This window comes from Euwallacea similis, chromosome 12 (genome assembly GCF_039881205.1).
Source record: "Euwallacea similis isolate ESF13 chromosome 12, ESF131.1, whole genome shotgun sequence".
NCBI classification, from domain to species: Eukaryota; Metazoa; Arthropoda; class Insecta; order Coleoptera; family Curculionidae; genus Euwallacea; species Euwallacea similis.
The window spans coordinates 4,707,404-4,719,538 of NC_089620.1; the positions used below are offsets into that span (position 1 = coordinate 4,707,404).

Below are 12,135 nucleotides of genomic sequence, written 5' to 3' on the forward strand. Positions count from 1 at the left end.
GTTTTTTTGCAAATTCTATCTGTTTTTCTATATATTCCCTGGCTTTTCCTGTAACCTTATGCAAACGACACTTATTTGCGTGAACTTCATCGTTTAGATTGCGCTCAACTGCTCTTAGCTCTTTTAGTTCTTCTTGCTTTTGTGAAACTATGTATTCTACTACCTCGTCATTTTTTGTGATAAATTCAGCATATTTTTCTAGTAATTTTGCATCTAATTTATCTGTTTTTGCAAAGTGGTTGCAGGCTTTTGCAAATGCATATACCCGATTTGGGTGAGCTCTGTGAACAGCTATGTTATACAACTTTATGACAAGTTTTTCATAACCACCTGTTTACACATAACTTAACAAATACGTTAGCCATTTTTGACTTTATAAACTCAGATATAGCTGTCTCTACATTTTCTATACGCTGATGTTTATTGTTGATTGAGATATCAAGTGTTTCTTTTGAAACATCAATACCAATGAAAACTGTTCTAGCCATTTTTGTACCTATAAATATAATCAAATAATAATGTAACAGGATTGTGATTCGATCTTTTAGATCCCCCTACCGTTCGTACTCCATTTTTTAAAGCTAGGAGTGTACTAAGATGCCTACGATTTCTATCAATCAATCCAATTGATAGCTAGCTCATTATAGTCTTGCGACTTTGACTTAATATACAATCCAGGAAATTTTTGCTTGCAAATAAGTAAACTGATTTGGTAAGCGTAGAAAGCAGCTGATCTTATGCTGAATAAACGTTTTTGATGAGGTTGCATGAAAGCTGGATCCCAGTGTCGAAGCACTGGGATGACACCCTTCCCTGGTAGAGATTTGCCCTCAAATCACAATGTTCGTACAGTTAGTGCGACCCGAAAGTCGTGATTTTGTGATGGTAAAATTCCATCTTCCCTAGACATCGTGGGTAATGTATGTCTCACATTTTAGAGAGTGGCAACCTCTAGGATGCAAGCATGAGATAAAAGCAGGTAACACTAAACCTTATAGTGAATCCCTGCAAACAGAGTTAGATATGGTTACGAGAGGAACCAATGCCTGAATTGTCGTAACGAACGATATGCGAAATAAGGTTGGTTAACGCATAGACCAAAAGGTACGGAGAAAGTGGATAATTAGAACTTGACTGGTCTGATTAAGATGTTTCCCATCTCCCGGCAAAAAGTTGGAACCTAAGTCTAACATGAAACAATTTCATGGAACGGAGTAACATTATAGATGCTCTTATTCTTTAAGCAGGGAGCCACCCGTATGCACCTATAATGAGGGATTGTCTAAGAAGCCAAGGCCTAAAGTAATGTTTAGGATATGCTGACGTGGACACTGTAATTTGGAAGGTAAAGTTGTGAGTAGTGGTTAATATGTTATGAGCCAACATTAAGTGTTAGGTATGAATGAATACGACTTCTCTAGTAATATAGAGAATGCTGTATTTAAGCTATAAAAACAAATTTACCAAGCTTTGAAATGTTAATTACATGGAGAAGTATGTATGACAAACACCAAGTTAGAGAGAAGCCGGATGTGGTGAAAGTCACAAGTCCGGTTTTGAAGTCGAGTGGGGAGAGGTGACTTTCTCCACTTAGATAACTGACCTTAACATTAGAATTTCAAAATCTTCCATATACATCATCCAACCTCACTATATCATTATCAGATAAATGCTCTCCTATCTGAAATTCAACTATTTCAAGTGGAAAGCTTGTGCTTCTATTTTCAATCCTATGGGAAACTTCCCTTGGGATTTCTATCATATGGTCTTTTGCTATAGCATATTCTTTGTCTTCTAAACTAACATACCCAACTCCTGATAGCACTATATGGCATTCATCTCTATAGTGATGGAATTGCTTAGAAGTGCAGCTTAATGGATTGATAAAAAGATATTTTATAAGAAAATTTTCGCTCATTAAAATTATACTACAAAATCCCCATGGTTTAACTTCTTTCCTTATCACCTTTACTTTCTTAACTTTATGAATAAATGAAATTAGACTTTTGTTTGGTTGCTTACAAGCTCCACCCAATAAATTTTTATTACTTTCTGTCGTTGAAACTGGTTCTTTTTCTCTAATCACATGCTGAAATGATGCCGGTTCTTTACTAAACTTCTCACTCAATTCTAAAACTGAACTCCAAGTTCCAACATCCAACCAATCGAAATTAGCTTCTATCATTGCAACGTTTTTTGCTTTCTCCATCACCAAGTAATCAATGGATATGCCTTCAATTCCTGCAAAATCTCGTTGTTTTAAATACAGAAATCTCTCTTGCGGTGTGAAATGTTTAAAACATAAATTGTAAAGATTCGGGGCAGATTTTTTGATCTCATCTATGTAGCGTTTTGCTTTAAACACAAATATTCCAGAGTTCCAATAATGATCGTTACTTAACTTACGCTCGGGTTTTTCTGTAAAATCTTTCACTATATGATATTTTTCTTTCTGATCATAAACTGCATTTATATAACCGTATTCAGAAATGAATTCATTAGGCTTAACCCCAAAAGTGACTATAGAGTTAGTTTCAGAGGCTAACTTAGACGCTTTTTGAGTAGAAGCATAAAAACTATTCAAATCACCTATGAAATGATCTGAAGGCAGAATTAACATTGTCTCGTTTTCATTGCAGAGAAGCGCAGCAATTAATATTGCCGCTGCTGTTCCAATTTTCACTGGTTCAAAAATCACTTTATATTCTTGCAGTGCATGCAATTCCTCCATCACTAATGACTCGTACCGTATATTTGTAGCAATTATGGGCGGCATATAATCGCTTTTTAGCCTCAACAAAGTGTTGTGAAACATAGTGTTCTGACTAAATATTTTCTGAAATTGCTTTGGCTTAGATAAAGGCCAAAGTCTGCTACCACTACCACCACACAATATTACAGGGCGCATTTAGTTAAGATATTAATTAAATAATTAATATCTTATACTGAGGGCAAAATACATGCAAGTTTTTGTTGTGGAATAGTTAATAAAGAAAGTAAATGTTGATTTAAAGTAATTGCTAATGAGAGTGATCATGTGTAGCTCCTTGCCCTTGCTGTGAATTTCTTCTATTTTGTAATTCCTCAACATGACCTTTTCTTTTATCACTTAATATTTCATTACCCTTATTTTGTTCTTCCTCAGGACTCTTTAGTATTTCATTACTCTTACTAACTTCTTTATCATTCCCTTGTTTCTTTGGCCTTCTAGCGTTAAGCTCATCCCATGTGCCCACTAGTGAATCACGATTCCCATGATCCGGCTTTAGCCTTTCTTCATCTTTAATAACATTAAAGTCACTTTTTGCTTCTTCCCAACATTCTTTCAATTGGTGTTTCCACATAGTGAAGTAAGCATCACCATATTTTTTCTCATTTGCTACAAACAATAAAATTGGAGCCTTAAGTATGGTAGCTACCATATTCACTGAATTTTTTACTGCCATTGCAGGAGTAAATAAAAGATAACTAAAAGACTTTGCAATTGGGTTTTGTTTGCTTATTAAATGCTCCCCTAACTTTATAGGAAGAGAAGTCAACAATTTAGTACAAACTTTAGCTAAACTTGTAGCAAAAACGATAGGAACAGATATAAGACTTTTATCTAGCTCTAGATTACCATTCTGATCTCTAATTTCTGAAAAATGGGTGCTTAGCTTTTTGTCATCACTAGTGTATAATAATTCTCTATTTCTTCCTTTTTCATCAACAACTTCCTGAACTTTACCTTCTTTATTTTTTACCTCTTTAGTTAGCACAGAAGAGTTAGTTAATTCAAACGGATATTGAGGATTCTTAGTTTTTTGAGCTTCGAAAATTGGCACGTGTTTTTTCAAATCCATTCTCGAAAAGCCTAATGGCTCAAAGTATGACTTATTTAACCAATCTATAGGAATTTGCTTACCCTGATTGTCTATATAATTGATAGTAAAATAAGATCTATCATTATCTTCATTTTTGGTAACTAAAGATAATCTGAAACTTGGTTGTTTTCCATTCTCATCTTTTTGACCATACAAAAGTTTATAGGTTGGATTTTTATCTTTATCTAGTATAGGATTTCCACGCATATCCCTGTTTTCTATGATTTTAGCAGACTGTACAATTTGATCATAATTTTTTGGATACTGGCATTTCTTTCCATCATACATCATTACCTTTCTAAGGTCTTCGACGTAAACTTGAGATTCAGGTGAAGTAAGCAGACCTTTTGCTTTAAGTGTAAGATCTATTGCACCCTTTTTTAATGCTTCAAACATATTGTCAAACCAAAATCGCTATAATGCTATAGTTCAATAATAAAACTAGTACACTAATAATATATTAACACAGCACCGGTGATTTTACAAGAAAATATGCCTGTAGAAGATAAAGATTGTAAAAGCGAGGGTTATATAAGTAATGCTTGATAAGTACTTTATGCATGTAATTGTAAAAATCCTCAAAGGTACGCTGTGTATATAATCTTCGCATACTACCTGCATTCCAAGAACTGCGTGCCAAAAAATGCAAAACAACAATACAACAAAAAATAAAAGCTCTAAAGGGTGATTAATAAATTTTTCACTAAAAGACAAGGAGCTATCAGTATAAAATGCGCAAGAAAATGAATAGATGAACCAAGGAAATAGAAGCAGCAAAATCACTGCAGAAACACGCTGAACCCACCAATGATGTACTGAATTTCCAGATTGACTCATATAAACATAAATAAAAAAACCATAGTAGAAAGAAGTAGCGTTACTGTCAGCAGTATAGCACTCCTTGAAACGCCAGTAATTTCTAAATTAAGCCCAGCATCCCACAATAAATGACGAATACCATTAAGAAAATGATATACAAAACTTATAAAACATAAGACATAAGCTAATTTAGCAACAGGAGTGAATAATAATGCATTTAAGTACCTTACTATAAGTAACTCAGGAAAGTAAACATGTAATATGAAATACCAAGAAAGTATCATTAATAAAAGGAATAGCAAGATACCAGTCAATCTATGCATAATAGAGAAAAAACTAGTAACTTGTACTTTATATATTTGTAAATGTGGAGAAAGAGGTCTATCACTCATAAAATTCCGTTATCGGGAAATTAAAATAAAGTAGAAGTAAAGACAGCAGTATAGCACATAACAACACCATCATTAAAAATGGTAAGTTATGCGCAAAGCCTAAGGAGGTAATCCAGCTGCAGATTCCCCTACTGCTACCTTGTTACGACTTCACCCCAGTCACTGATCCCACTTTAAATAACTCCCTCCTTGCGGTTAGGTCGTTAGCTTCGAGTGAAACCAATTCCCATGGCGTGACGGGCAGTGTGTACAAGACCCGAGAACGTATTCACCGTGGCGTGCTGATCCACGATTACTAGCGATTCCAACTTCATGCACTCGAGTTGCAGAGTACAATCCGAACTGAGATGGCTTTTAAGGGATTGGCTTAGCCTCGCGACTTTGCAGCCCATTGTAGCCACCATTGTAGCACGTGTGTAGCCCACTCCATAAGGGCCATGATGACTTGACATCATCCCCACCTTCCTCCAGTTTATCACTGGCAGTTTCCTTAAAGTCCCCAGCATTACCTGATGGTAACTAAGGATGAGGGTTGCGCTCGTTGCGGGACTTAACCCAACATCTCACGACACGAGCTGACGACAGCCATGCAACACCTGTGTGAAACCCGGCCGAACCGACCCTATCCCTTCGAATAGGTATAATTTCCATGTCAAGGAGTGGTAAGGTTTTTCGCGTTGCATCGAATTAAACCACATGCTCCACCGCTTGTGCGGGCCCCCGTCAATTCCTTTGAGTTTTAATCTTGCGACCGTAGTCCCCAGGCGGAATGTTTAACGCGTTAGCTGTAATACAGAAAGTAAAACTTCCCATATTTAACATTCATCGTTTACAGCGTGGACTACCAGGGTATCTAATCCTGTTTGCTCCCCACGCCTTCGCGCCTCAGCGTCAGATTTGAACCAGATAGACGCCTTCGCCACTGGTGTTCCTCCTAATATTTACGAATTTCACCTCTACACTAGGAATTCCTCTATCCTCTTTCAATCTCTAGATTAGCAGTTTTAAAAGCAATTCCAAGGTTGAGCCTTGGGATTTCACTTTTAACTTACTAATCCGCCTACGCGCCCTTTACGCCCAATAATTCCGAATAACGCTAGCCCTCTCCGTATTACCGCGGCTGCTGGCACGGAGTTAGCCAGGACTTCTTCTGTGAGTACCGTCATTATCTTCCTCACTAAAAGAGCTTTACAACCCAAAGGCCTTCTTCACTCATGCGGCATGGCTGGATCAGGCTTTCGCCCATTGTCCAATATTCCCCACTGCTGCCTCCCGTAGGAGTCTGGACCGTATCTCAGTTCCAGTGTGGCTGATCATCCTCTCAGATCAGCTATAGATCATTGCCTTGGTAGGCTATTACTCCACCAACTAGCTAATCTAATATAGGCTCATCTAATAGCAATAAATTTTTCCCCCGTAGGGCGTATACGGTATTAGTTGCCGTTTCCAACAATTATTCCGTACTACTAGGTAGATTCCTATACATTACTCACCCGTCTGCCACTAAGTTATACCATAGCAAGCTACAATATAACTCCGTTCGACTTGCATGTGTTAGGCCTGCCGCCAGCGTTCATTCTGAGCCAGGATCAAACTCTCAAATTTAGACTTCAACCTATAAAAGGTTGAGGGTACATCGGATAAATCCGATAAAAAATAATTTAGCTTAATACTGCTGTCTTTATTTCTACTTTAGAAATATTTTAATCTCCAACTATTCAAACAACTTTAAGAATATTATTATGTGATATAATCACTATGTCAATATGTTTTTGCAAATCAAAAGCATTAATGTATAAATATATAACTATTTGGAATATTACCATGAAAAAATACATCTTTCTGCTTGCACTCGCGCCAATGTTAGTTGGCATCACATTATACTTATTGCACAATATTGATAACACAAAACAATCTATAACTGCAGGTGACAAGTTTTACGAAGTATTATTCTTAAAAAAAGATAATAAGCCGCTGCTAGAAGAAATAGATTCAAATTGGGAGTATTTAGCAAATTTTGAACGCGCATCCAATCATATCTCAGATTCAATGCCAACAGACACAGCATCTATTTATAATGATTTGGCAGATGATAAAGATGCTCCTGGTGTTTTGCGTGAGTTAGCACAATATTTAGAAGTAATGAGCTTACTTCACTCCAACGGCGAAAAAATAAATAAAGACAAAATTGATAATTTAGAATCAAGCACAGTATACCCTTATTCAAGCCAAGAAGCCATCGCTATAGTAAAGATACACAATAACGACGTTAAGGGTACAACTGAAATATTGCGTTCCCTATTAAATGATAGAAAATGCCCTATCCTAATCAAAGCTAATGCACAAGAATTACTCAGGATATATGGGAGTTAACTCATTGGACTTTTTGCATAGCTTTTGGCAGCGCATTGAATGAAACGAAAAACTTCCTTGACAAGCCTCGCCAGCTCCCTTATCATAAAACTGAAGCTATTTATTTATCTTCGCAATCTGTGCAGGTTAATGACAAAAAACTTAGGGTATTTGGCGTCTCATGTTTAATTTTTCGCACTACGTGCATCGCATGTCTTTAAAAATTCTGGGTTTTTACCTATATAAGCCGAAACGCGCTTACAAAGCGTTTAAGACAGCAAAAAACGTCAAATTGACAAGGGAGAATTTGAATGCTAGCTACTACGGGGTTTCTTTGCCTTTTTTCCTGCTTAGTAAATTTCTTAAACACTTGCGGTGTAGGTTAGTTGCAAGTTAAAAGCAGCTAAATCGCTCTTAATCAAGCGTTTTAGAATAAAAAAAACGCCGATATTTTAGTACATGGTAAATAGCCAACCACCACGGGGTTTCTTTTGCCTTTTTTTTCATTTGGTAAATTTTTTAAATATTTATGGCTAAAGATTGCACGAATGTTGCAATTACAAAAACGATTTCTACTAGGGTGTCATCCCAGTGCGTGACACTGGAATCCAGCCTTTATTATGTAGCCACTTGGTTGAAATTAAGTCTTCTGGATCCCAGTGTCACGCACTGGGATGACAGCTACCCTGACAATCGTCATCCCGCTGCTTGTTAGCGGATACCGCGGCGGTATGACGTAGAAGTTATACTTTTATGCTTACCAACTTAGTAAAATTCCTGGATTCCAGTGTCAGCTACTTTCATGACACCAACAGTTGATATTGGTTTGTTGCTTTGCTAGCCAACTACTAGCTATGCCTCAAGTTTCCTATTCAAAATTTTCAATATCAAATCCAATTCATTTGGATTATCATACCGTATCATAACTTTACCCTTAGAATTGTTGTCATTAATTTTGATCTTTAAACCAAGTTGAGAAGATATAGCGCCTTCTATTACTGTCATATCTTGATTTCTAGTATATCTCTGCTCTTTTTGATTGTTGTTTTGATGTAGGTCCTTTATCAGTTTTTCAGTTTGTCTAACGCTTAAGCCCTGAGAAACTATTTTTTCTGCAATACTTTCCGCATTTTCAACATTAATCAACGCTCTTGCATGACCCATAGACAATTTTTTCTCATTGATCATTGTTTTCACCCTATCAGGGAGCAACAACATCCGAATCATATTGGTTATGTGGCTGCGGCTTTTGCCTATAGCTGAAGCTAATTCCTCATGTGTATAGAAAAACTCATCTATCAGTTTTCTGTAAGCTTCACCTTCCTCTATTGGATTAATATCTTGCCTTTGTATGTTTTCAATAATGGATACTTCCAAGCATTCCTTGTCGCTCAGATCTTTTATGATAACCGGTGCACTATCAAGATTTGCAATCTTGCTTGCTCGCCAACGACGTTCTCCAGCTATTATTTCATAACCATCATCATTTGAATCTTTGCGTACCACGATAGGCTGTATAATGCCACTTTTCTTTATCGAATTTGCAAGTTCTCTTAATGACTCCTCGTCAAAATGTTTCCTCGGTTGAAATTTGCTTAGGTGCAGTAATGAAATAGGCAAATGCTCTTGTCGATCTTCTTTATTATCATAATTATCGCCTATGAGGCCGGCAAGACCTCTGCCGAGGCGTCTATCATCCTTCATACTACGCCCTCGCTTACTAGTTTCTTCTCCTTACAACTGCTCGCGTGCTTTTTTAAAATTTCCCTTGCCAAACTTATATATGCTTGTGCACCAGGACACTTAAGATCATACACAATAGCGGGTTTTCCATGAGAAGGCGCTTCTGATAACCGTACGTTACGTGGAATAACAGTCTCATACAATGGGATGATAGTTTTGTATACTTTATCATTTAAATACTGGCAAATATCGTTTTTAATCTGTTCACTGAGTTTGTTGCGCCTGTCATACATTGTTAACACTATCCCTTCTATTGCCAAAAAAGGGTTTAGGTTATTTCTTTTTATCAGCTCTACAGTTTTAACTAAATGGCTTAATCCCTCCAAAGCAAAAAATTCACACTGAAGAGGGACAATAATAGAATTAGCAGCAGTCAAAGCATTTATGGTTAGAAGCCCAAGTGATGGAGGGCAATCGATGATTATATACTCATAATTATCGCGTATCTTCTCTAATGCGCTTTTTAGCACAAATTTTCCTCGCTCAAGTTGCGATAATTCAATTTCTGCAGCTGATAAATCAACTACTGACGAAATTAGTGATAAATTTGGAATTTCCTTTATATTGAAAATTGCCGATTCTATCAATTTATTTTCGCTGCTTAGTAGTATTTTGTATATATTTTTTTCTTCCCTACTACGATAAGAAATCCCGAGCCCGGTGCTAGCATTTCCTTGAGGATCAAGATCTACCAATAAAGTGCTTTTTCCCACAGCAGCAAAGGCTGTCGATAAATTTATACTAGTTGTGGTTTTGCCAACTTCACCCTTTTGATTGACTATTGCAATAATCTTGCTCACGCCTTTTATCTTATGTATAAAATAATTCTATTGTATATATGCAAGAAACTTTTGCATTAGAAAATTTTTTTGTTGTTAACCACACTAAAATTAGACTGTCTTTTTTGCTTTGTGTAACACACTTTGAACCTTGTTTCCTAATTCATTCAGAGTGAATGGTTTTGGCAAAAAGTGAAAATCTTCTATATTGATGTCATCACTCTTTAAAAAAGCATCTTCTGCATACCCAGAAATAAAAATAACGTTGATATTTGGCCTATGGATCAATGCTTCTTTAACTATTTCTGGGCCGCTCACCTCTGGCATGATTACATCAGTGATTATAAGATCTATGTGTTGACTTTTTTTACTGATTATTTCTAGCGCCTCGCCGCCTATGCTTGCTTCTATTACATCAAATCCTTTCCTTTTTAGTGCTTTAGCAATGAATTCCCTTACTGAATCTTCATCTTCAATCAATAAAATTATACCATTACCTTTAATTTCACTTACTACCGGTCTTTCTATTTCTTCACTATCTTCCTCTCTCAGATTTTCATCTGATATGTAAACCATGGGCAAAAATATGCTAAATTTAGTTCCATGATTTACTTTGCTAGCAACATAGATGTATCCTTCAGTTTGTTTAATAATGCCATATACAGTAGAGAGGCCAAGACCTGTACCAGAGGTAATATCTTTGGTAGAAAAAAATGGGTCAAATACCTTTCCAATTGTATCACTTGTCATTCCACATCCAGTATCAATTACTTCAATCACAACATAATTTCCATGTTCGATCGTTTCCTTGTCTGGAGAAAACATATCCTGAGATGTAGAATTTAATGAGTCAATCTTTTGATTAAAGGTTCGTATAGTTAATTCCCCGCCCTTTTCCATAGCAGCACTAGCATTGACTGCTAAGTTAAGTATAACTTGCTCTAATTGTCCTTGATCAGCCCTAACAGCACCCAAGTCTCTACCATAATAAATGTTAAATTTTATATTTTCACCTATTAATCTTTTTATCATTTCATAAAGATTAGCTATAGTTCTATTTACATCAATAATTTTTGGCTGCAAGGTCTGTCTTCTTGAAAAAGCAAGCAATTGTCTTACTAAATTTGATCCACGCTTTGCATTTTGCTGTATCTGTATTATATCTCCAAAAGATGGATCACCAGCTGAATGCTGGAGTAAAAGCAAATCGCAAAATCCTATTATCCCAGTCAATATATTGTTGAAATCATGCGCAATACCACCTGCTAACTGCCCTATAGCTTGCATCTTTTGATAATGCTCAAGCTTTATCTCTAGGTTTTTGTGTTCAGTATTGTCAATAAAATAACAAAGTATGAAGATCATTTTATTATGAAGAAACTTATTGAAATATATTTTTATGTTATTACCGCCGTTGAGCTGTACATCAAAAGACGCATTATTTATTCTATTACTCGAAAAATATTCACGTATTTTCACATGATAACTATCCAATATCAACGTAAAGATTGAATTATTATCTGACCCTGCAAGCTTTATTAGTGCCGTATTTTTCTTTACAAAGTTGCCGTTTATGTTACATTGTGCAATAGCAATTGAAGAATTTGCAAAACAAGGGTGTAATTGATAATCAACAATATTTGATTCGGTTGGTGTTATAAAGCCATATATATAGCTATGGTTGTATTTATCACAAAATATAGCAGTGCTCATATAAGCCTTGAATGGAATACCACTTATAGTAAAAAACAAAATTTCATTATCGGTTGTTGTATTGTTATATTTAGATTGAGATATAAAATCACTGATTGAGCTACCTTTTTCCAGTTTTTTCAGTTCAAATATGTCTAAAAATCTTTTATTTACAGATAAAATCACCCCTTTGGCATTTGCAATGTAAGTTCCTATACTGTGTTTTTCTATTAACTCTTCATATATCTGCTCCTTGTTTATCTGTGTTGCTTTTAACACAAAATACCCATCTGGCCTTGCTATTGGCACTAATGATAAATTTAAAATCTTATTACTATTTATAGCAATTTGGGGATTATCTGGTATCGGCTCAAAGAGCAAAAGAAAGTTAGATACTCTATTCTTCTTGTTTAAGGAAATGCATACCTGTACAGAAGAGTTATTTTTTAGTGCATGATAGAGTACTTTTTTGTCTGCTTCTGAAACATCTCCTAT

General features: G+C 35.9%; 2 protein-coding genes across 2 annotated transcripts; both read right to left on the bottom strand.

The window, feature by feature from the left end:
- Window positions 1-8,278: 8,278 nt before the first annotated feature.
- LOC136412475 (probable chromosome-partitioning protein ParB) lies at window positions 8,279-9,130 on the bottom strand. The gene has a single exon (XM_066395543.1). It carries the CDS (start codon window positions 9,128-9,130, stop codon window positions 8,279-8,281), a length of 852 nt encoding a protein of 283 aa, XP_066251640.1.
- LOC136412476 (sensor kinase CckA-like) lies at window positions 9,127-11,235 on the bottom strand. Its single transcript, XM_066395544.1, has 2 exons — window positions 10,267-11,235; window positions 9,127-9,510 (listed from the first exon to the last, which is right to left on the bottom strand). Exons 1-2 carry the CDS (start codon window positions 11,233-11,235, stop codon window positions 9,127-9,129), a joined length of 1,353 nt encoding a protein of 450 aa, XP_066251641.1.
- Window positions 11,236-12,135: the final 900 nt, after the last annotated feature.

Coding starts and splice junctions, on each gene's coding strand:
- LOC136412475 (XM_066395543.1), bottom strand. CDS start 9,130: ATGAAGGATGATAGACGCCTCGGCAGAGGTCTTGCCGGCCTCATAGGC.
- LOC136412476 (XM_066395544.1), bottom strand. CDS start 11,235: ATGCAAGCTATAGGGCAGTTAGCAGGTGGTATTGCGCATGATTTCAAC. Junction 9,511..10,266: donor CTGATGTAATCATGCCAGAG/GTGAGCGGCCCA, acceptor GTCCCTCTTCAG/TGTGAATTTTTTGCTTTGGA.